The sequence below is a fragment of the Salvelinus namaycush genome, chromosome 8 (genome assembly GCF_016432855.1).
Source record: "Salvelinus namaycush isolate Seneca chromosome 8, SaNama_1.0, whole genome shotgun sequence".
Lineage (NCBI taxonomy): Eukaryota > Metazoa > Chordata > Actinopteri > Salmoniformes > Salmonidae > Salvelinus > Salvelinus namaycush.
Genome location: NC_052314.1, coordinates 45127591 through 45152045, shown reverse-complemented (window position 1 = coordinate 45152045; position 24455 = coordinate 45127591). Strand labels below are relative to the sequence as shown.

Genomic DNA, 24455 nt, shown 5'->3' with positions numbered 1-24455 from the left:
GTGTTGTATGTGGAGGATGAGGGCTGCAGTAGAAATCTCAGATAGGGGGGAGTGAGGCCTAAGAGGGTTTTATAAATAAGCATCAACCAGTGGGTCTTGCGACAGGTACACAAAGATGACCAGTTTACAGAGGAGTATAGAGTGCAGTGATGTGTCCTATATGGAGCATTTGTGGCAAATCTGATTGCCGAATGGTAAAGAACATCTAGCCACTCGAGAGCACCCTACCTGCTGATCTATAAATTATGTCTCCGTAATCTAGCATGGGTAGGATGGTCATCTGACTCAGGGTTAGTTTGGCAGCTGGGGTGAAAGAGGAGCGATTACGATAGAGGAAACCAAGTCTAGATTTAACCTTAGTCTGCAGCTTTGATATGTGCTGAGAGAAGTACAGTGCACCGTCTAGCCATACTCCCAAGTACTTGTATGAGGTGACTACCTCAGCCTCTAAACCTTCAGAGGTAGCAATCACACCTGTGGGGAGAGGGGCATTCTTCTTACCAAACCACATGACCTTTGTTTTGGAGATGTTCAGAACAAGGTTAAGGGCAGAGAAAGCTTGTTGTACACTAAGAAAGCTTTGTTGTCGAGCATTTAACACAAAATCCGGGGAGGGGCCAGCTGAGTACAAGACTGCATATAAATGGATGAGAGAGCTTCCTTTTGCCTGAGCTATGTTTTTGATGTAAATTGAGAAAAGCGTGGGGCCTAGGATTGAGCCTTGGGGTACTCCCTTGGTGACAGGCAGTGGCTGAGACAGCAGATTTTCTGATTTTATAAATTCTGTACTCTTTGAGAAAAGTAGTTAGCAAACCAGGCCAAAGACCCCTCAGGGACACCAATACTCATTAGCCTGCCCACAAGAATGGAATGGTCTACCGTATCAAAAGCTTTGGCCAAGTCAATAAAAATAGCAGCACAATATTGCTTAGAATCAAGGGCAATGGTGACATCATTGAAGACCTTTAAGGTTGCAGTGACACATCCATAACCTGAGTGGAAACCAGATTGCATACCCGAGAGAATACTATAGACATCAAGAAAGCCAGTCAGTTGATTATTGAGAAGTTTTTCCAACATTTTTGATAAACAGGGCAAAATAGAAATAGGCCTATAACAGTTAGGATCAGCTTGATCTCCCCCTTTAAATAAAGGACGAACTGTGGCTGCCTTCCAAGCAATGGGAACCTCCCAAGAAAGGAGAGACGAGTTAAAAAGGTTGGAGATAGGCTTGGTGATGATAGGGGCAGCAACCTTAAAGAAGAAAGGGTCTAAACCATCTGGGTCATTATTTTGGGGGACCGTTTTAACCGTTTTCCAGAACTTCTTGGGTTTAGACCCACAGAGAGAGAACTGCTCCTTAAAGTAACTAACTTTGGCCTTCTGGATAGCCTGAGTGCACTTATTTCTCATTTGCCTGAATGACAGTCAGTCAGCTTGAGTAAGCGTGTGCCAAGCCTTTTGCCAAATGCAATTCTTGAGGTGGAGTAACTCTGCAAGATCACGGTCGAACCAGGGGCTGAACCTGTTTTTAATTCTCATTTTCTTTATGGGGGCGTTTGTTAACAATACCACTGAAAATATCAAAAATAAAGTTTTTTAGCAAGCGTCTATGACAAATCAGTACAGGTCGTTTCACTGGGAAGCCATTACGAGCACAGGCTGTAAAACAGGGATCACTAAGGTCATTACAGAAAACACCATACTGATACCTATTATTTGTGAGGATAACAAGAAGAGTAGCCTTTTCTGGGTGTTTGGAGTCATACTTTGTGGAATTGGTAATAATTTGAGAAAGATTTATTAAGGAGTCCCATCGCTTTAGGACTTGGTCAGGTGGTGACCCAGTTTAGGTCACCTAGCAGGACAAATTCAGACTTAGTGTAAGGGGCCAGGAGAGAGTTTAGGGTACAGGCCGGTGCTGATGGAGGACGATAGCACCCAGCAACAGTCAACAAAGAGCTATTTGAAAGCCACTGAAGGTGATCCTTGGTAAAGATAGCCACTCCCCCACCTTTGGAAGATCTGTCTTGATGAAAAAAGTTATAACCAGAAAGGTTAACATCAGTATTCAAAACACTATTTCTTAACCACGCCTCAGTAATGGCCAACACATCTGGTTTGGAGCTCTCTACCCACACTTTCAATTGATCCATTTTATGTAATAAACTTCTAGTGTTAACGTGCAGAAAACCCAGGCTTTCACGAGAGCAGAAATCAATGAAGCAGATATCAGAGCACAAGTCAGAATTGGGGCTAGCAACTGTAGATGGGCCAGGATGTACATGCACATTTCCAGATATCATAAACAGTATCACATACTCCCTCAATTCGAACCCTGCTTTTAACCATAAGACATCTCCACAGATATGTATAGCCTAAGGATTGCATGGTGACAGTGATTGTGTCTGTTAATCCGGTAAGTGGGGAAAAAGAGGTCAAATCAGAGAAAGATGCCAGAGTTTCTGAATTGGAATTCCGAGTTGGATGACCGTTCAAAAAGTCAGAGATTTCTGACTTTCAAGTTGTTTTTAATGCGCCACTAGAGACCTAGGCTACCTCTTGTTTCTGAGTAGGGCTACCTCCAACAAAGGAGCACTTGTGTCTGTATTGATGTAAGAAATAGGCATATCTACACACTAATGGTGGCTGGCTGTGATATCAACTAGCCTAATCATTTTTGTATTGAGGTGATTGTTGATTTAGCTAAAATAATATAATTGCTAATGAAGAAATTGCTAATGAAGGGCTAATGAAATTGATTAGATTACTCTGGCAATTAATATCTTTTTTTACAAAATCATGTACATGGTTAATGGTGAGATCTTTAATAATAAACTAAACTAACACGTGACAAAGAACACATGTTGACGTTAAGGCGTTCACCGTAAGATCGTCCATAAATTTACACCCAAACTGACACGTGTCAGTGCCACGTTACGCGACGTGAACGCTACGTATACATGACGTGAACGTGTCGGCAGTTTGACGCCTTAGAAAAAAAACTTGTCTCCATTTACATTCCATGTTAATTCATGGCGGTATTTTATGGTGCTAGGAAGACGTTAGGTGACTTCGTGAGAGGTATCAGTAGCTTCACGAGTATTATTTATGACCACCACCCCCCATACTGCTGCGGGAAAACAGTGCACTCCTTCTATGGAGTTTAGCGGTGGCTGGCATCCAACGTTATTGTGCATTAACGCCACCTACTGTACTGCCCCCGCCTGTCTAAGATTAAAAATGGACCAATAGAAATATAGAGGGTTTACTGCACATGCCCTGAATTGCACTCTTCGAGATGCTTGCGCCTAGTCGTAGCGAGCCGACAACACGTTCTCGTGACTCCAAGTTTACTTAGATATATCGATATTTGTGCATAAAAGCGTCCCCCCTACATTTCGTTTGGTCGACATTTACAAATGTTGTTTCCATCAGGCCTGTCATGCACTCGCATAAAAAGGTTGGATGGAAACCTGGTTAGTGATTGCACTTGTTTTTACTTACAAATTAATCCGTTGTGGACAGACGCATTTAACATAAAATGGCATGACATTTTAATTCAATGTTGCAGAGATTACTTACAAATAATTGAATGGTTGAAAATTAATCACTGCCAACACAAATGATACAACTTTTTATTATCATTCATTATTTTCAAAGAGAAACAAACCATGAGTTGCAGTTTCTAATCAACATGGAAAACCGCACGTAATCCATTCGGCGATAACCAAAACACAGATGGGTCATATCTACATGTTGATCAACACAAATACAGGGGGGAAGAAAATGCTTAGTGAATGTTACTTTGTTGTTTAGAGATAATTGATTATGACTGTGTGGGTGTGCACACACTGTGTTTTGAGTCTGGCAAGCTTCTGTGCTTAACTTTCCTATCATGGACTCTCCACCTACCATTTAGTTACATTTCTTCCTTACAGTACAGCATAAAACAAAATGTACAAAAACCCTTGACTAAAAGCAGACCTCTTGGTCTCTGTTGGGTTTCAAATTCTTCCTGTGGTGCTATCCTCATGCCACAGAATCAACAACAAAGCTTAATTCACTCAGTCATTCACAGATCAAATGTCCTCAACTTCCCCTCCCTTTAATATCCAAATGATACAGTCCAGTTCAAACCAGCCCAGAAGTGTTTGGACGGAGGAAGGGGGAGGGAAAGTGGCAGTTACACTTCAGAGTGAAGGATCATTTTCTTCTCCTACTGCTTGGCGATCGGCTTGGGGACTGTCTGCTGCCACTCCTAGAAAAGAGGGGGAGAATAACCCAATAAAATCAGTACAGATAACTCCACAATAATTATTTACATACACAGTAGTTGCTAGAATAGTTTGTTGACATTTTAGTCATTTAGCAGACTTCTTATACAGAGCGACTGACAATTAGTGCATACAGCTTAAGATGGCAAGGTGAGTATCACATCAGTTGTAGCAAGTACATTTTCCCTCAAAACATTAACATGTACTTATTTCTCAAAACCTGTACCTTCTGTTGGAGTCGATCACTTTAAAGATGAGTCTGTTTTGTCCTATAGGAACACAGAAAAATATGTTTCCCTTCAAATTGGCTAGTTGACTACCGACCTGCGGGTGGGTGGAGAATGTGCAGGTCGCCTCTGTCGGGGTGGAGAGTAGCTGAGGGAGCGAGAGTCTCTCAGCGAATCAGCTGGCACTCTTTGAGGTTGCGCTGGGCTGGAAAAGATGACAGAGGTGTCAAATATCAACTGGCTCCTGTATGTTACAGAAATATTCCAGACTTTTTGAATAACATAAGATAATAAATAATATTGTCATTTCCATGACTTCAATTAGATGTACATCATAACTAGAAACATTACAATATATGAGTTCTGGGTCAAGAACCAATGGAAATAATAGATCTATAACAAATAGTTAACATTATGTCAACATCAATTCTGGTGGTCCTAGTCTTTTTGGTTACCACTTTTTCTTGTCTTCCTTCTCACTTTCAGAAGAGGAGGAGGAGGAGGAGGAGGAGGAGCTATGGGCAGCCGTTATCCTGTCACCTCTGGGAGAGAGAGAGGGACATTGTAAAGAGAGGAATCATGTCAGCTCTATTTACGGCATTTCTATCCGCAATGTGATCCAAATGTAAAATATGTCAATCATTTAACACCCCTCCTTACGCTTTTCCTTGCTCTGCATCAGAGTCAGAACTGTCGGATGAAGAGGAAGATGAGGAGGAGGAAGAAGAAGATGAAGAGCTGGGGCTGCCCAACTTTCCTTTCTTTTTCTCTTTGGCCCCCTTCTCGCTCACACCGTTTTCAGTCCTGACTGGTCGGTCTGAGGGATCGGCAGCGCCGCGTGAGGGGAGAGGAGATTTGGTCCTCGAGGTGTCTCGTAGAGATACTCTGGTCTCTGAATGGCTGAGGGCCTGTGGCGACCTGAAGCGGGGTGGGTCAGAGTGACGTGTTTCTTTGGGGTGGGCTCTGATTTCTGATTGGCTGGGAAGGGGACTGGTCTCCTTGGAGTGGAGCAGTGAGGGTATGGAACAAGCCTTCCTTCCTCTGTCTCCCCCTTTCTCTCGTTCCTCTTTATCACTTCTTCGGTCTTTCTCCACCGTTGGTTTCATCACTTTTTCTACAGGCAGCTCCTTCCTCTCTCGGGCCGGAGAGGGGGATGAGGAAGAAGAAGAACCAGAAGAGGAAGAGCGACGGGGTGGGGGGACCTCTTTAACAGGTTGACGTTCTCGCCTCTCTTGCTCTTTTTCACGTTGCCGCTCTTTTTCCCTCGCTCTCTCCAGCTCTCTATTCTTCTCTCTCTCCTGGTCTCTCCGCCTTTCTCTGGATAGCGAGAGGCTGCTTCTACTTTCTCGAATGGGAGAGGGGGATCGCCGAGACCTGAGGGACGAGAAAATAAATACACAAATTAAATAAACAATTCAGAATCTGGTTTGACATTCTGAGGTCTTGGCAGATTTGAATTGAGTTATTATTGATTTATGTACGCAGGAAGTTGCCCCACTGTGTGTGACGTTTGATGTGTGTATAGTTGAGTTGCGTTTGATTTGTTGTGAATAGGTCCTGGTCCTACCTGTAGAGGGGACTGCGTCTTCTGGGGCTCCTCGACCTGCTCCTCCTGGCTCCTCTGTCTCTGGAGCGATCCCTCCCTCCTCTATCCCTCGCTCTCTGCCTCTCTCGGTTGTGATCTAGCTCCCGGCTGCGGCTCCGCCGTGGTGCATAGGCGCGAGTCGGGGAGCGGGTAGGAGGCGAGGCTCTCCGGGTGGTGGCTTGTCGTCGAGGGCTGGGGGAGCGATTGGGGGGGTCCTGGTACTGCCGTGGGGGGGTGCGGCGAGGGGGGGAGGGCCTCGGGACAACTGCGGGGGCTTTTGGGGAGGGCGCCCTCCTCTTCTCACACTCCTGCTCAGAGGGGCTGTACCTCTCTGCCCTCCTGGCCTGGCTCTTCACCCCTCCCTCTCTCTCCTTCTCCCGCTCCTTCTCTCTTTCCACTTCAGTGGGGGCGTACCTCTCGCCTCTGCCTTGGGGGGCTCCTCTCCTGGGAGGAGAGGGTGGAGGGCTGGAGCTCTCTACCTCCGTTGGGCTGTACCTCTCCTGTCCCCTCCCTCGCTCCTTCTCTCTGTCTGTGGAGGGGTAGCGTTCGGCAGCAGGGGGACGTTGGGCGGCAGGGGGTGGGTTTTCCCTTTCAGAGAGCATGAACCTGTCCCCTCCTCCCGTTCTCTCACGTTCCTTCTCTCTCCCTATAGCTCTCTGTTCGTCACTCTCCGAAGCGCTCTCTCTGCCATCATTGGCCAGATACCTCTGGAAGGCGGCACCTACGGCGGGAGGAGAGATGAGAGAGGGGAGGGCTTTCTTCGCCGGGCTGCTCTTCGCCATGTTTCCCCTTTTCTTCTCTCCCTCGTCGGAGGATGAAGAAGATGATGATGAGCCAGAGGAGGATGAGGAAGAACTGTCACTATCACTCCCGCTGCTACTGCTGCTTTCCTTCCCCTTCGGCTTCTCCTTCTCTTGCTCCTTTTCCGGCAGGCTTCGGTCTCTGTTCTCCCGCCTGTTGTCCTCCTCAGTTTGTCTTTTTCGCTCCCTCTCTACTGCCCCCCTCTCCCCATCTCGCTCCACGGGGAGGTCTTCAGACAAACAGATAGACGGATGTTGTTGAGTAGAAGACAGTCTGCCAGATCTCTCGCACTCTCTCCCTCCATCTCGGTCTCGCTCCCTCTCCTTTTCCCTTTCACGCTCCTGCTTCCTCCGCTCATCTTGCTTCTCCCTCTCTTCGTTCAATTCCCTCTCCTTCCCTTTACCCCTCTCCTCCGGTTTCCACTCGTTCTCAGTCCTTCCCTCACGCTCCCTTTCTTTCTGTCGTCCATTGATGAGAGGTGATTGAGGGACAGGGGATGTGGAGTCGCGGGATGAGTTTCTACCCCTCCTTCCATCGCTTTTCCGACTAGGGAGAGATCCTTCTTTCTCATTCCCTCTCCCCCTCTCTCTGTCAGCTGGGGCTTGGGGGGGGACATTTTTTTCCTTTCCTCGCTCCCCCTCTCCACTCCTTCCTCTCCTTGCTCCCTCTTTTTCTGGAGATGGAGACAAAGAGGAGTCTCGTCTTTGTGGTTTGTCCTCCTTTCCGCTCCTCTGTTTCCTGGTGTCCGGTTGTTTCGGGGGTGGAGAGTGGGATGAAGAGTCGTCTCTGCTCCTCTGCAGCATTGTTCTCTCCTTTCCTCTATCCTTCTCTCGCTCTCTCTCTCCACTTCTGGAGCGCCTGGCTTTCTCTCGTTCCAGTCGAGGAGGAGAGGGGGACGAGGAGTCGTGTCTCTTTCTTGTAGGCTTCACTTTCTCACGCTCCTTCTCTCTTTTTTTCTCTTTGTCCTTCAGTCGCTCCTTCTCCCATTCCTTGTCTGCCCTCGGTCGGCGTTCAGGGGAGCTGTGATACCTGGGAGATCTCTGAGAGGGAGAGAAGGAGGGGAAAAAGGAGGTAAGGAGAGTGAGGTGAAAAAAAAAAAGAAAATGAGCGAGAGTGCCATTGATTATGCCGAATTGTCACAAAACAGGAGAGAAGTTTTGAAATGGTAGAGGGAGCTGATCACCGGACCAATCACAGGTGGTCTTACCACTCTGCCTCCCGGACGCTGTGGACTCCCGTCCTCGCGACCACAACTCCTCCTGTCAGGAGACAGCCCCTTTCTCCCCTCTTCTGCTCTCTTGACTGGCTGGTTCTGCTGCCTCTCTCTCAGCAGGGGAGGGGATTGGCTGACCAAATGGAGATAAGGCATGAGAGATGGAATAACAGCATGGGGTGCAACTCAAAACTCTGCCTTGACTTAAGTTATTGAATGACTAGAATTGAGTAACTATGCGAGTAGGGTTGCACATTTTCGGTAACTTCAACGAGGATTTGTGGAAAACCTGGGAATTTAGGGGAAGTTACAACCCCAAATTGTGAGTCATGACCTCTGGTGACCCGGAAGTACCTGTGAGCAGAGCTGGAGGACCCACTCCTATGGCGCCGTGTCTTACCCAGGGGCGGAGTCTCATTTTCACTTCTCTTGCGTTTTTTCTTGGACGCCTGCTTCTCGTCTGAGGAGCTGAGGGGGGAAACAAAGTATTTTAGTACACACACACACACACACTATGAACCACTTTCTGTAGGACCCACCTGTCTTTGCCATCCTTTTTTCCCAGCCTGTCCCTAGAACTGAGAACACAAAGTCTTTGTTCATTACGCTGAAAAAGGTAAACGGCTCGCACACATCACACCGAACGTGAATCTAGCGTTTGTCTGTCGATCGTTCAGCACACTTTGTTTTGGGGGAAACGCCCGCTGTAGATGTCATTTTTCACGTGATTCTACATGTAAAAATCGGTAGGCAAATTACGTTCAGAGGTGCTAAGTACTCTGGGCCAGCACATTTTATTGGTGTGTCAGACCTATGAGTCCTCGCTAGCACATGTGATCATCAAGCTGTAAGCATGCACATCCCTTACACAAGAGGTTCTAATCCACTACAATTGAGATGTTCTGAAATAACAATACCAATGTTATGAAACTATGCTGGACATGAAATCCATTCACTGTCTGCAAAATGGAAAAAAATTAATGGAAACCTTTTCTTTTTCCTCTTTTTAGTTTTCACCTGTGTAGGAGAGGGGGAGGGACTCTCTGAGCTGAAGAAGAGAGTAAAGTGATCTGTCAATCAAACAAGCTATGCATTATTTTTTACGCATGCACACCAAATAGGACTTTCTCCCTTTACTCACCTGTCTCTGTTCTTGTTTTTCTTCCTTTTCTTCTTACGGCTCTGTTTTCGGGCTGGTGAGTCCGAGTCCTCTGACTCTTCTACCAGCCTGAGAGAGAGAGGCGGAGGGGGAGAGAGAGACGGAGGGGGAGAGAGAGACGGAGGGGGAGAGAGAGACGGAGGGGGAGAGAGAGACGGAGGGGGAGAGAGAGACGGAGGGGAAGAGAGAGAAAGAGATGGTAAGTAGCAGAGGGGATAAACAAAGGAAAAATCAGTTACACGAGTAAGTCTAGCTAGGAGAACCACACACACACCCCCCTCGACTCACACGTATTTCTGCTGCTGCTGCTTCTCTTTCTCCAGCCTCTCCTGCTCCCTCTTCTCCTTCTCTCGCTCCTTGCGCTCCGGGTGGAAGGAGGAGCCGTCTACGTAGTCCGTGGCGATGCCGAACGCCGCCCTTAGCCGGTCGTTCTTCTGCTGATTGGCTGCTGCCAGGGCGTGAGTCTCTGTCGCCCTGAGGGGGGGGGGGGAATGGACCATTGTTCAATATCTCCTATTGTCACGCTTGGTTACTCCCCAAAGAGTGGGACAGTGGTGTTTCACCACCTTGTTCAATGGCCAGCAACTGTTGGAAGAGCCACGTCATCACGCAACAGACGTCATCAGAGCGCACAACAGAACAGTGTACTGCCTACACTCGGTTTGTTGTTATAAAATATTTTATTAAATCGTTTTTAAATCATGGCTAAAGTTTGTATTACTATTGATTCCGCGACGCGTTCAGCTTTTACGACTGGGACCGAAAATGTGTGTCCCGGATTCCAGTTAGCTGCTAGCCATCATGAAAACGGAGCAGACGAACGTTAGCAGTGCTAGCCCACCAGTGTTTTCATCCATGGCTGGGCACAAAAGCTTCAGGTGTGAGATGATTTCCACACAATCACAAGATGAAGATAAGGTGGAACTGGAAAATGGACAGGGCTTTGTCTGCCCTAAATGCACCACCATCAAACATCTTAGGGAAGAGATCCTCCGGCTGTTAGCTCGGCTGCGAGAAAAGAAAAATCTGCTTTCTAAGTACACCAACCTTACTGTAACCCAGTCAAAACCGAATCTCAGTTTTAAATGCCTCCTATAGCAAAGCTAATGATGAGTCGGGCAGCGTTGATCTGTCCCAATCCAACGGACAGATGTTAAGCTCAACTCCGCGGCCCATGGGAGACTGGACACAGGCGTAGGAGATCGGGGTGGCAGTCTGGCCAGCCATCTATTTGAGAAGATCCGATCCAGCTAGCAAACAGCATTGCCCCGCTTGAGACGGACCTAGCAGTCCCGGGAGTCAGCACGGACCATGGGTGTATACCAACAGCCGGCGGGGCCCAGTGGCACCCTCCCCCACAGCCATCACAGTTCAGCAGGTTGTTTCCCTATCGAATTCACAATCATTGTGGGCAGCTCGATGGTGAGAGATTTTGGCCTGCCTACGACTAAGGTCCACTGTCACCCAGGAGCCTGTGTCCATGACATCAACTCTCTCCTGCCCACAGTTCTGGTCAACTACTCCAATATTGACACCATCGTCACTCACGTAGGTTTAAACAACCTTCCTTTTAGGCTTAAAAAAATATATATTACGACCCTCGCTAGCACAGGGAAGATCATTCTTTGGCCTCCTCCCGAGCTACCGAAGGGGTTTGGAACTTTTCAGCCGACTCTTTGCCCTAAACGAGCACCTGAAGAAACTTTGCAATGACAGTAATGTCTTTTTGTGGGCGCAACCAGCACTTTTTAAAAGAGATATGATTACCCCTAAGCGCAGGGGTTCCAATTTCCAGCAACATCGCAAACTGTTTTAGAGACTGACAGACAGGGTCTGGTAGTGCTCCAGTTCTCCCTGTTAGAATAAGCAATAGAGGACTTGGAAACCATATCAACTCCTATAGAAATGGCCACTTTGGTTATTGCGAGTAACCTAATTTACGTTCCTTTATCTGCTTTCTAGTGAGTTTATACAAACTCATCTCCTACCAGTCTGATAGGTTGGAGACTCAGAAAACATGGCTGTAACGTTAATTTGGTTGTTACTCCATTGGTTACCTCTAGGCAGATGGCCCAGGTGAAGAGTGGCCCACACATTGAATACGGCACTCTTAAATGCAATCACTAGTAAAACCTCTCTCGTGAATGACCTCATTACATTACTGAGCGCAAAGTTGATTGCATGTTACTCACTGAAACATGGCTGTCTTCAGATTGTAGTGCCGCTCTTATTGAAGCTTCCCCCCCAGACTACAGCTTTTCATACTCTATCAGAAAAGGGGAAAAGTGTGGAGACCAAATCTATTTTCACTAATGCTCTCAGCTGTAAGGACATTTCATTTGGCGACTTTGGATCTTTCGAGCAGCATGCTATACTGTTTAAATTTTAGCCACCAGTGCTGGCCATAACCCTGTGTAGGCCACCAAAGCACTGCCCCACTTTCTTTACTGATTTCTCTGTACTATTGCCTTTGAGAACTATGATAAAATCATTGTGTTGGGTGATTTTAATATTCATGTTGAAAAAGCTGACGGAGGCCGATATGTAAAGCTTATTAAAGAGCAGTGATACTATCAAGAGCAGTGTTCGGGTTTCTTCTTTTCTCTCTCATTTTACTCAACTGTTACCATGCACCTGCAAAAAAGATAGCTCAGATGTGCGAGTGCCTTTTGAATATTCATGTTGACAAAGAGACTGACTCCAAGGACATTGAATTTCTGAATCTTTTGAGCTTTATGGACTTCATCCAACATGTTACTGGGCCGACCGATAACCGTAGCCATACTCTGGACCTGATTATTACCAAGGAGCATTCTATTGACATATCCTCGATTGTTGATGTTGCTTCAGCTTACTACCTTGTTGCCCATAGCACAGAGTAATGCTGAAAGCATTATTAAGAAACACTTTAAGATTTTATTGAGTGTATGAACAATACTCCACCTATTCTGCCTTCCTCTTGTGATGATTTAGTTGACAACTTTAATAGCAAATGAAGGGCAACCATTGATGCCATAGCTCCAGTAAAGTTGAAAAAGGTCACATCCAACTGGAGAGCCCCCTGGATGATTAAGGAAACTAATACATTTAAGAGAATTTGCAGAAAGGTAGAGCAGAAGTGGAGAATGTCAAAGTTGCAGGTCCATTATGATATTCTGAGAGAGCAACTTGGCATATATAACAAGGCAATTAGAATTGCCAGTCAGGGAAATTTTTCTAACTTGATCACTGAATCAGAATAAATTCGAGACTGCTCTTCTCGACCAGGAGGCCTGATAAATCCTATATGAAGTTTCTTCCACATCGAAATGTGATGAGTTTGCGGCATATTTCAGGGATAAGATAAACAGTCTGGGTATCAGTCAGGCAAGACCTGATGAGAAGTTTGATAATAAACGTCCCCTTTTCAGGACCCTGTCTTTCAAAGATAATTAGTAAAAATCTAAATAACTTCACAGATCTTCATTGTAAAGGGTTTAAACACTGTTTCATATGCTTGTTCAATGAACCATAAACAATTAATGAACATGCACATGTGGAACGGTCGTTAAGACACTAACAGCTTACAGACAGTAGGCAATTAAGGTCACAGTTATGAAAACGTAGGACACTAAAAAGAGGTCTTTCTACTGACTCTAAAAAACACCCAAAAAAAGATGCCCAGGGTCCCTGCTCATCTGCGTGAACGTGCCTTAGGCATGCTGCAAGGAGGCATGAGGACTGCAGATGTGGCCAGGGCAATAAATTGCAACATCCGTACTGTGAGACGCATAAGACAGCGCTACAGGGAGACAGGACGGACAGCTGATCGTCCTCGCAGTGGCAGACCACATGTAAAAACACCTACACAGGATCGGCACATCCAAAATGCGGGACAGGTACAGGATGGTAACAACAACTGCCCGAGTTACACCAGGAACGCACAATCCCTCCATCAGTGCTGACTGTCCGCAATAGGCTGGACTGAGGGCTTGTAGGACCTGTTGTAAGGCAGGTCCTAACCAGACATCACCGGCAACAACGTCACCTATGGGCACAAACCCACCATCGCTGGACCAGACAGGACTGGCAAAAAGTGCTCTTCACGGTTTTGTCTCACCAGGGTTGATGGTCGGATTCGCATTTATCGTCAAAGGAATGAGCGTTACACCGAGGCCTGTACTCTGGAGCGGGATCGATTTGGAGGTGGAGGGTCCGTCATGGTCTGGAGTGGTGTGTCACAGTATCATCGGACTGAGCTTGTTATCATTGCAGGCAATCTCAACACTGTGCGTTACAGGGAAGACACCCTCCCTCATGTGGTACCCTTCCTGCAGGCTCATCCTGACATGACCCTCCAGCATGACAATGCCACCAGCCATACTGCTCGTTCTGTGCGTGATTTCCTGCAATACAGGAATGCCAGTGTTCTACCATGGCCAGCGAAGAGCCCGGATCTCAATCCCATTGAGCACATCTGGGAGCTGTTGGATCGGAGGGTGAGGGCCACTCTAGAGGTTGACCGATTAATCGGAATGGCCGATTAATTAGGGCCGATTTCAAGTTTTCATAACAATCGGAAATCTGTATTTTTGGATGCCGTTTTTTTTTTTTACACCTTTATTTCACTAGGCAAGTCAGTTAAGAACCCATTCTTATTTTCAATGACGGCCTAGGAACGGTGGGTTAACTGCCTTGTTCAGGGGCAGAACGACAGATTTTTACCTTGTCAGCTCAGGGATTCAATCCCGCCTGTTACGCGAATGCAGTAAGAAGCCAAGGTAAGTTGCTAGCTAGCATTAAACTTATCTTATAAAAAACAATCAATCAATCATAATCACTAGTTATAACTACACATGGTTGATGATATTACTAGTTTATCTAGCGTGTCATGCGTTGCATATAATCGATGCAGTGCGCATTCGCGAAAAAAAGACTGTCGTTGCTCCAACGTGTACCTAACCATAAACATCAATGCCTTTCTTAAAATCAATACACAGAAGTATATTTTTTTTTAAACCTGCATATTTAGCTAAAAGAAATCCAGGTTAGCAGGCAATATTAACCAGGTGAAATTGTGTCACTTCTCTTGCGTTCATTGCACGCAGAGTCAGGGTATATGCAACAGTTTGGGCCGCCTGGCTCATTGTGAACTAATTTGCCAGAACTTTACGTAATTATGAAATAACATTGAAGGTTGTGCAATGTAACAGGAATATTTAGACTGATGGATGCCACCTGTTAGATAAAATACGGAACGGTTCTGTATTTCACTGAAAGAATAAATGTTTTGTTTTCGAGATGATAGTTTCCGGATTCGACCATATTAATGACCTATGGCTCGTATTTCTGTGTGTTATGTTATAATTAAGTCTATGATTTGATAGAGCAGTCTGACTGAGCGATGGTGGGCACCAGCAGGCTCGTAAGCATTCATTCAAACAGCACTTTCGTGCGTTTTGCCAGCAGCTCTGCTGTTTAAGAATTCAAGCCTATCAACTTCCGAGATTAGGCTGGTGTAACCGATGTGAAATGGCTAGCTAGTTAGCGGGGTGCGCGCTAATAGCGTTTCAAGCGTCACTCGCTCTGAGACTTGGGAGTAGTTGTTCCCCTTGCTCTGCATGGGTAACGCTGCTTCGAGGGTGGCTGTTGTCGATGTGTTCCTGGTTCGAGCACAGGTAGCGGCGAGGAGAGGGATGGAAGCTATACTGTTACACTGGCAATACTAAAGTGCCTATAAGAACATCCAATAGTCAAAGGTACATGAAATACAAATCGTATAGAGAGAAATAGTCCTATAATTCCTACAACCTAAAACTTCTTACCTGGGAATATTGAAGACTCATGTTAAATGGAACCACCAGCTTTCATATGTTCTCATGTTCTGAGCAAGGAACTTAAACATTAGCTTTCTTACATGGCACATATTGTACTTTTACTTTCTTCTCCAACACTTTGTTTTTGCATTATTTAAACCAAATTGAACATGTTTCATTATTTATTTGAGGCTAAATTGATTTTATTGATGTATTATACTAAGTTAAAATAAGTGTTCATTCAGTATTGTTGTAATTGTCATTATTACAAATAAAAAATTTTTAAAAAAATCACAAAAGAAAAAACGGCCGATTAATCAGTATCGGCTTTTTTGGTCCTCCAATAATCAGTATCAGCGTTGAAAAATCATAATCGGTCGACCTCTAGGCCATTCCCCCCAGAAATGTCAGGGAACTTGGTGGAAGAGTGGGCTAACATCTCACAGCAATGACTGGCAAATCTGGTGCAGTCCATGAGGAGATGGACTGCAGTACTTAATGCAGCTGGTGGCCACACCAGATACTGATGGTTACTTTTGATTTTGACCCCCCCTTGTTCAGGGACACATTACTCAATTTCTGTGGAACTTTTTCAGTTTATGTCTCAGTTGTTGAAGATGTTGTTTTTTTTGCTGAGTTTACATATCACTTGGCAGTGTTCCACAAGGTTTGATTTTGGGTCCGGTCCATCTATCTATCTATAACCCCTTGGCAGCGTTATCAGAAAGCACAGCATTGATTTTCACTGCTACGCAGACTAGACAACTTTCCATTTGTGTCACCAGAGGATTTTAGCTCCAAGACAAGACAGAGGTACATATTTTTGGAGCCAAAACACAGAATGTATCTGGTTGCACATTTTTATTCAGGGGCAAGAAAGATAATACACCAGGTAAAAAACCTTGGTGTTATTTTCAATTGTTCTCAATTTCAAATCACACAATAGGAATGTGACCAAAATCGCTTTTTACCACCTGAGGAACATTGCCACGGTGTGGCCATTTCTCTCTCAGGCTAATACAGAGACACATCCATGCTTTTATTACAAGCAGGCGTGACAACTGTAATGCTCTCCTGTCTGGTCTACTCAAGAAAGCCATTGGTCAACTGCAAAACACACAGAATGCTGCAGCACATGTACTGACCAAGACCAGATGGAGAGCACACATTACACCGGTTTTAAGGTCTCTGCAATGACTGCCTGTGAGTTTTAAAACACATTTTAAGATTAAGATTTTTTAATCAATCCACGACTGTGCACCCCAATACATGTCAGACATGCTTTTAAGTTAGGTACCCAGTAGGTCCCTCAGGTCCTCTGGCACTTGCCTTTTAACTATACCAAAGCCTAGGACCAAGAGGCATGACCAGGCAGCCTTTAGTTACTATGCCACCAGCCACTAGAATAGCCTGAATGAAAACCTGAGGCGGGCGAAACGTTTGACATTTTAAAAAGAGATCCAAAAAAAGAAAAAAGTTACGCTTTACTTTTCCTTAAGGTGCTTTTAGTCATTCAGTTATTTATTTATTTGTTATTCTTTTGTTTTGTAATCCTTTTACTTTGTTTAGTAAATATTTCCGTTTTTATTTTCATAAATTTTCTTAGTTTTTTTCCTTGTCTGAAATGTGCTGTATAAATAAAGCTTGATTATAGTTAATTTAAAAGTTAGTGCAGCCATGCTGGTCTGTAGTAGTTTGTGGTGGTCTGCAGTAGAAATGTCACTAGTCCGTAGTGATCACACTACTCTATAGTGACCTGTGGTGGTGTGTACTTACGATGGTCTCTCGGTAGGGGCTGAAGGCGGCTCCTGCTTCTCCTGCAGCATCATGCGGAAGCTGTTCACCTTCTCTTCAATCTCCTCAGCTGAGTACCTGTCATCAACACATACACACAAGGCTCAGCAGTTAAGACACCGAACTCTCTCCTTCAGCACCCCATATCTTCAACCGTTCTCTCCAAATCTCTGTCCCTCACATCCCCTTCTGAGGGGATTTGATTAAAATGGCCCGGCTGCCTGGAGTTTGCACTGGGAGAAAAGTGATTGTATTCGTTTTGGAACCGGGCTGCTTCCCAGGCTTGAACCAGGAGCCCCGCTCTGGCCAACATCGCCTCCCCCCAAAAAAGTGACGTTGGTTAAGCATGTGGAGTAATGAGTAGGATTCTGTGTTCGCATACGAAAGTGATTGCTTCATCTGCCTTCCCAATGGAAACTAGTTTGAAAATGTGAACATATATCTTATATTTATAAACAACTCAACATGCTGCATTGTTGACAATATGACAGAGCGGTGCAGATTACCGTTCAATTTGGGCAGGGCACGCCTACCTCACCGGCTTCGTCCGGTCACGTGATGGGCCATAGCCCAGTGCAACCCGGGCCCGCTTAATTAAATCCCTTCTCTCACCCTTACTACTCTCCACCCCACCCCCCTGCCTGCCCATCCCTCCCTCTTACACCCATCCCTCTCTCTCACCCCTGCTCTTCCATCATGTCCTGCAGCTCTGCACACTTGACCTCCAGCTGCCTCTTTCTCTGGTGCTCCAGGATCTCTGCGTTGGGCTGACGGTTCAGCTGGCTCTCCAGCCTCTCACGGTCCTTCTCGTCCCGCTCGCCACCGCGCTCGACCCGTGGACGCTTTGCATGCACGCTCGACAGGTTACGCTGCACATAGCCGTTAGTGCCGCTGCCTCGCGGCGTGGTGAGGCCAATGCCGTTGTACATAGCTCCTCTGTGGAGAGACAGACCGGGAGGGAAAAGGACAAAGGTCAGATAAGTGTGAGTATTAAAATGATTGGAACTGGAATGGTTGAGGGTAGGCCTATCAGTCAGTCCCGAACAAAACAGACATAGCCTACAACCAGGTCACAAAAATCAACCACGTTAGGCTGGTAGACCAGGGTTGGGGTCAATTTAGGAAGTAAACTGAAATTGCGAATATTAATTGAATTGACCACGACGCTGTTGTAAAAAAAATGTTGGTCATAGTATCTTAAGCCATGCACTATGGAGTTAGGCATGCCAATAAAGACTAAATGGGAGTGTATTGGGTAGGTACAGTGCACAAATAGGTAATTATAATAACCCTCCCCTATAAACCATATTGATGATATAGAAGAGATTCCAAACTAGGCCACGCTGTCATAAACACAGCTTATAAATAAATAAAAAACTAGTTGGCAAGGTTGGGGTCAATAATGTTTTAATTCAGAAGTAAACGACAATGAAAATTCTCCCAAATGCTTATCTATGATAAACAGTTGGGATTTGAAATTATGTTTACTTCCTAAATAAAACAGATTGCTAGCTAACGTTACAACAGGTACCTTAGTAGAGCAGAATATTTCCACCGATAGCTATCTAACGTTTAGTCAAAAAAACAGTGACCTGCCTTTGAACCCAACAATCTCTAGGTAACCAACTAACTAACTAGCTAGCTACTATAACGTACAACACTTCGCAGCAGGAAAGAGAAACAAGCCTAGCTAGCTAACGTTAGTAGTATGAGATTTGTCAGAAACTGAGATAGCTAGCTAGCTTCTTTAGCTACGCACTAAACTAGTAGTAGGGACAAATGACCGGCTACGGTAGTTCGGTCTACAATGAATAGCTGGCTAGCAAAATAAGTAACGTCATCGGACATTACGTCGAAATTAAATTGTTAACATTACCTGACTAGCTTGTTACTGCACTTATAAAGATGACGACGTTGACACACACTTCTTATGCGCGCCCTCCCCCTCAGTGATCGAACCCGAGGCTTAACGAGCCCCCTGCCTTACGGGCCAAACTTTGGCCCAAATCGGCCTTCTATATAGGCTAGTTAGCAACTAGCGAAGCTAGCTACCGTGCGCTGTACACTTGTGGAATGCATCAAAACAATATAGGTAACGTTATCTAACATTATTTGGACAGCAGTCAGGTCATTGTATCTTTTTTTGCCAGTTAGCTAACGTTAGATATCGAAATATTTTATCCCCGCATGGTAGCTAGCAATAACTATTAAGCCAATTTAGCATGCTAACCAGATAGCGAACGTTACCTCTGAGATCCCCGCGAACGGAGACGATGAAGGGAAGCAAATACACTGGCAAAAGCCAAAATAAAACGACAACCGAAACAAAAAGAAATCTACTTCAAGTACTTATTCGTAAAACAAACACCTAATGCCTGCTGATATCGTCACTGGCTGAACATCGGGGGAAAACCACGCATGATGATGGCGACCCCAGACTCCGCGTCTAAACTACATTTCCCATGTTTCCCATTAATAATTTTCTTCTTCTTCAAAGTTTTATGGCCGACTACATCTATTGGTGTATAAACTTTTCACGTTGTTGACTTGATGTCACAAGTAACAACAACCCTTCGTATGAGTTTATCTGCTGTATGAGTAGCCTAATGTGAAGACATATTGTCCATGCCATGAATGACAGCCCCCTTGTATTTTCAGGTAATCTTGTTCATTTAAAGGCACAATCTGTCATTTCAGCATTCCCTCCACCTTGTTTGCAATAAGGTACATTTCTTTAACCTTTATTGAACTAAGCAAGTCAGTTAAGAACAAATTCAAATTTACACTGACGCCCTACCCCAGCCAAACCCTAACGACGCTTTGGCCAATTGTGCGCCGCCCTATGGGACTCCCAATCACGGCCGGTTGTGATACAGCCTGGAATCAGGGTCTGTACAGACCAGGGTCCGTAGTGACACCTCTAGCACTGAGATGCAGTGCCTTAGACCACTGCGCCACTCAGGAGCCCAATGATGGGGCTGCGGAAATTACACCTATGCTGTCAAATTCATAAGTAGACAATTATTTGCATATTACTGACAGTACATGAATCAACATGATTATCCATATAATACCTAATTGACACTGAATTCACAGCATTTTGCCTGTAAAAAAAACAGGCAATGTTTATATGATCCCTTTTCATCTCTTTCTTGTTGGCATTCACCATTTACAGTATACATCAAGGTGATTAGCCAGCACCGGTGAGGGGTGGGTGTAGGGGTGTGCTAATGAATCCATTGAATATACGCCATCACAAAAAAACTCATTATGTATTTGTTTGGGCAGAAAGAAACAATATGAAACTGAGAAAATGTATTTCAAATAATATAATAGTAATTTTGAGTTTAATTATGTTACTGGTCTGTGCAGCCTATAGGCTACGTGGCTGTGTCATGCAAATACAATCAATAGTTTCTTATTTTGTTATTTTAACAGACAAGACACACTTACCTGCCCTGATAACAATCAACACACATATATTTTATAGTAAGAATATAATGGTATATAACAGAATAAAATATAAATAATATTTTCCCCAAACAACTTGAGTTTCATGGGACAAAGGTGATATTTTGAAACAGAGTCCATGCCCTTATTTTTGAGAGTTTGTAGGTGCTTGTATGTGCTTTAGAAACCTTATAATCTCTTTCCGAAAAGGGCGCTTTTTTGATCCACGTTTAATCACTTTTTCCTCCTCACTCCACTTTGTTAGGTATCGTGCACATTGATAGCTTGCTAGCAAATATCCTAGCCAACAGATTTTTTTAAATAGTAGCAGCAAAGTTATCCTTATAGGACTAATCAGTACAAATGTTCAGGTAGATATTGTAGCCTATAGAGCATGGGTGTCAAACTCATTTTGCCCCTAGTTTATATTCCTTGCAGTCAAAATTTGCACAAAATAGTCCTCTATCCATCATTTTTGGAATTTTGGATGCTCTCTGACTGTCTAGTGATTGTCAAGCTGGACAGTCAAGCAACTGTATGAATATAGGTCCATTATCATTTATACACGCATGCATACATATACACATGTATATGTATGCATGCGTGTATGGATATATATATTTACCCCAAAAAATATGGGGGATTGGAAATGATGCAGACAATTACATTGGAAGCAACATTCTTTCCGCAATATTAAGCTGATCCACCCCTAAAAAAAGAACAAAAAAATAAATCAAAAATCATTTATACACAGTTTCGATTTGGTTTTGGGGATTTTATAATATACTGAATTTTTTGTTGTCGTTGAGATGGGAAACTCCATTGGAATTGTATTAACGTGTGGTACATGACAACGTGAACGCGATTAGTCAACAGTCTGCTGGGCGGGGCATTATACATTCCTCCATTCATTGCCCAATGGGATTCCTATTTCCTCCTTCGCTAATATCTCTGGACACACTCGCGGGTGGTTTTAATGTCTAAAGATCTGACCCGCGGGCCGTATGTTTGACACCCCTGCATCACAGACAGAAGGGGTAACCCAAACACGTCACAGGTGCTATAAAGGTGAAGCATCCGTTTAAAAGGTTTTCTCTCCACCGAACATGGTAGTGAGAGAAAGTCCAGTTGCGGATAGTGAGAGAGGATGGAACTAATTGAAACTGGGCCGACATTCTAATTTTGTATTCGATGAAACATCTGATCTCAATACATTTTTCTGTTCCCAAAACTAGAATCTGTTACAAGCACAGTGCACAAAGTTTTATAGACATGACGCTTTCCAACGTTTTCAAAAATTGCGTTGGAAGGAGTGCAAGGTCGAATTGAGTTTGTGTACACGCACTTCACAGAGGAGGCGTTCCCTAACGAAAATATGCAAATACATGCTACAACGCGCCAATAGGATCTCGCTAGCTCATGCTTGGCTTTGCCCACCTTCTTGCGAATTCTGCCCACTATGCAATTAATTTGCTCCCACTGTAAACAACACCGATTAACTATCTTGCGTTTGTTATAAATATCTTGCCTGCATTGTTTAGCAACCAAACCGACACGTGTGCAACTATGTAGCAAAACCGGAAAGGCATTTCTGCAACTATAGACAAGAACAGCTCAAGGACAGAACTGTATTCATTTAAATGGAGAGAATAAATGGGAAAAAAGCATTTATATGAATCTTTCTGATTATCTCACAAGTGAGCATAGTCCCAAAGCCTGGATTTTTTGGGGGGGCTTGGTTTACACAGAGGTATATGGCAGGATTAAAAACCTCTTAAGGGATCCACCCCTTTTTTTCAATTTTCGCCTAAAATGACATACCCAAATCTAACTGCCTGTAGCTCAGGACCTGAAGCAATGATATGCATATTCTTGACACCATTTGAAAGGAAACACGTTGTGGAAATGTGAAATGAATGTAGGAGATTATAACACATTCGATCTGGTAAAAGATAATAAAAGAAAAAAACAGTTTTTTTTGTATTTTTTTTTGTACCATCATCTTTGAAATGCAAGAGAAAGGCCATAATGTATTATTCCAGCACAGGCGCAATTTAGATTTTGGCCACTAGATGGCAGCAGTGCATGTGCAAAGTTTTAGACTGATCCAACGAACCATTGTATTTCTGTTAAAAAAATTGTATCAAGACTGCCTAAATGTGCCTAATTGGTTTATTAATAACTTTTCAAGTTCATAACTGTGCACTGTCCTCAAACAATAGCATGGTATTCTTTCATTTTTTCACTGTAATAGCTACTGTAAATTAGACCGTGCAGTTAGATTAACAAGAATTTAAGCTTTCTGACAATATTAGATATGTCAATGTCCTGGGAAATGTTCTTGTTACTTACAATGTCATGCTAATCACATTAGTGCACATTAGCTCAACCGTCCCGAGAGTGGGACACCGATCTGTAGAGATCCTTAGGAGGTTTAAAGAAAATACTGAAATAATCACTACCTCTGTTGGTGGGATTAAATGTATTGGCTTTCAGATATAAAGAAAAAGACAGCATGGTAAAGTCGACAGGTTTTTCGTCTGTAAGTGCAATAAATATCCAGTAGAAAAGTATAAAAACATCCAAGCAAACAGTGGATGGCTTAAGGACATCCCGGCGACCATGACACAACCTACTAATGTTCCGGTGACGTCCAGTATTCTTTATTTTGATACGCATCTGGAACATCACTATTTGATATAAAGAACGTTTGAAGAGAGCAGACGGCCTCCTTTAATTTCTATTACAGAATATTGTCCATATACAGTACAAGTCACAGTAATAATAGCTTCCAGCAATGCAACAGTGGAAATTTGACTTTTGACTAGGCTAGACTCTGCTAGCGCAAACAGGATGGACTTGAGTAAGTGTGATATAGCAAAGATTGTTATTTTGAGGTTAGTTATTAGTCTACCAGTTTTTCATTTATTACCAATAATAATAATTATAGTTACTCTTGAATAATTGGGCAGCAAACAGCCTACCCGATTTTTTATTTACCAATAAATGTTACGACTCCTAACGAAGGTGGCTCCCCTGCCTGTTCGGGCGGCGGTCGTCGTCGCCGGTCTACTAGCCGCCACCGATCCCTTTTTCCTTTTCGTTTTGTCTTATTGGTTGCACCTGTTCCCTGTTTCGTGTCTTGATTTATGTCTATTTAAGCCTGTTAGGTCCGCCTAGGTTTGTGCGGGATTGTTACTCTGTTGGTTGTGGATGTGTTTTCTCCGGACTGTTTGGTCCTGTGTTTGGGCTGGTCTGTTTTATGCCCCTGTATTTTGGCGTGACCGTTTTGTGCCGGAGAATAACTTACGATTTACCGAACCCTCTGCTCTCTGCGCCTGACTCCAACCCACCACTCCTAGTAAACTCTGACAATAAATCTATGTTTGATTATTATAACTCATGGCATCTATTTTACTATCATCAGACAATATAATTACTCTTATAGAATTGGGCAGCATACCAACCCAGAATGAACAGTATTCAAGGACAAGGCTTAACAATAAAATCCATCAATAATATAACTCCCACAAGAAAAGCAGTGTACACAACAGATGAAAAGACGATGGCAAATTAACATAATGACTTCTACAGAAAGTTTGACTGACATTACTTCTCTACCAAGTGTGTTAACATGCTCAACACCATTGTTATTGATGGCTGTGACCCCAAGTTAAATTGTAACCCTAGAGAGGCCACAAGAGTCTTTAAGCAAATTGGAAACAGGCCCCGATGGCGTCTCTGCTTTGTCCAGAGGAACTTTCAAATAAAATAAAATGTTATTTGTCACATGTTTTGTAGACAACAGGTGTAGACAAACAGTGAAATGCTTACTTACCGGATAATTTCCAACAATGCAGAGTTAAAGATAATGTAAAACATAAATAGTGACACAAGGAATAAATACACAGTGAATAACAAATACAAATAATGAGTAAAAATAAGATGGCTATATACTGTACAGCGAGTACCACTAACGAGTCAATGAACAGGGGTGCAAGGTAATTGAGGTAAGCTATGTACTGTACATATAGGTAGGGGTAAAGTGATGAGGCAACAGGATAGACAATAGACAGTAGCAGCAGCACACATGTATGTGCTGAGTGTGAAAGTGTGTGTGTGTGTGGCGTCAGTTTGCATGTGTGTGTGTGGGG

The 24455-nt window shown here is 44.0% G+C and overlaps 1 protein-coding gene across 4 annotated transcripts; it reads right to left on the bottom strand.

Annotated features, from left to right (window-relative positions):
* Positions 1 to 3624: 3624 nt before the first annotated feature.
* LOC120052725 (serine/arginine repetitive matrix protein 2-like) lies at positions 3625 to 19377 on the bottom strand. Of its 4 annotated transcripts, none has more exons than XR_005477398.1 (13): positions 19099 to 19377; positions 17533 to 17787; positions 16834 to 16929; positions 9551 to 9736; positions 9245 to 9331; positions 8643 to 8681; positions 8458 to 8571; positions 8098 to 8236; positions 6072 to 7930; positions 5165 to 5878; positions 4985 to 5046; positions 4602 to 4709; positions 3625 to 4261 (listed from the first exon to the last, which is right to left on the bottom strand). XR_005477398.1 is itself a non-coding variant. In XM_038999804.1 (13 exons), the coding sequence occupies exons 2-13, from the start codon at positions 17778 to 17780 to the stop codon at positions 4207 to 4209; spliced, it is 3732 nt and encodes a 1243-aa protein (XP_038855732.1). In that variant the 5' UTR covers positions 17781 to 17787; positions 19099 to 19367; the 3' UTR covers positions 3625 to 4206. The 4 variants fall into 4 exon arrangements, 3 of the variants coding, with proteins under 3 accessions (XP_038855732.1, XP_038855733.1, XP_038855734.1); XM_038999804.1 differs by having other exon boundaries at positions 4960 to 5046; positions 19099 to 19367; XM_038999805.1 differs by lacking the exon at positions 19099 to 19377 and adding an exon at positions 18728 to 18846 and having other exon boundaries at positions 4960 to 5046.
* Between the last annotated feature and the right edge of the window lie 5078 nt (positions 19378 to 24455).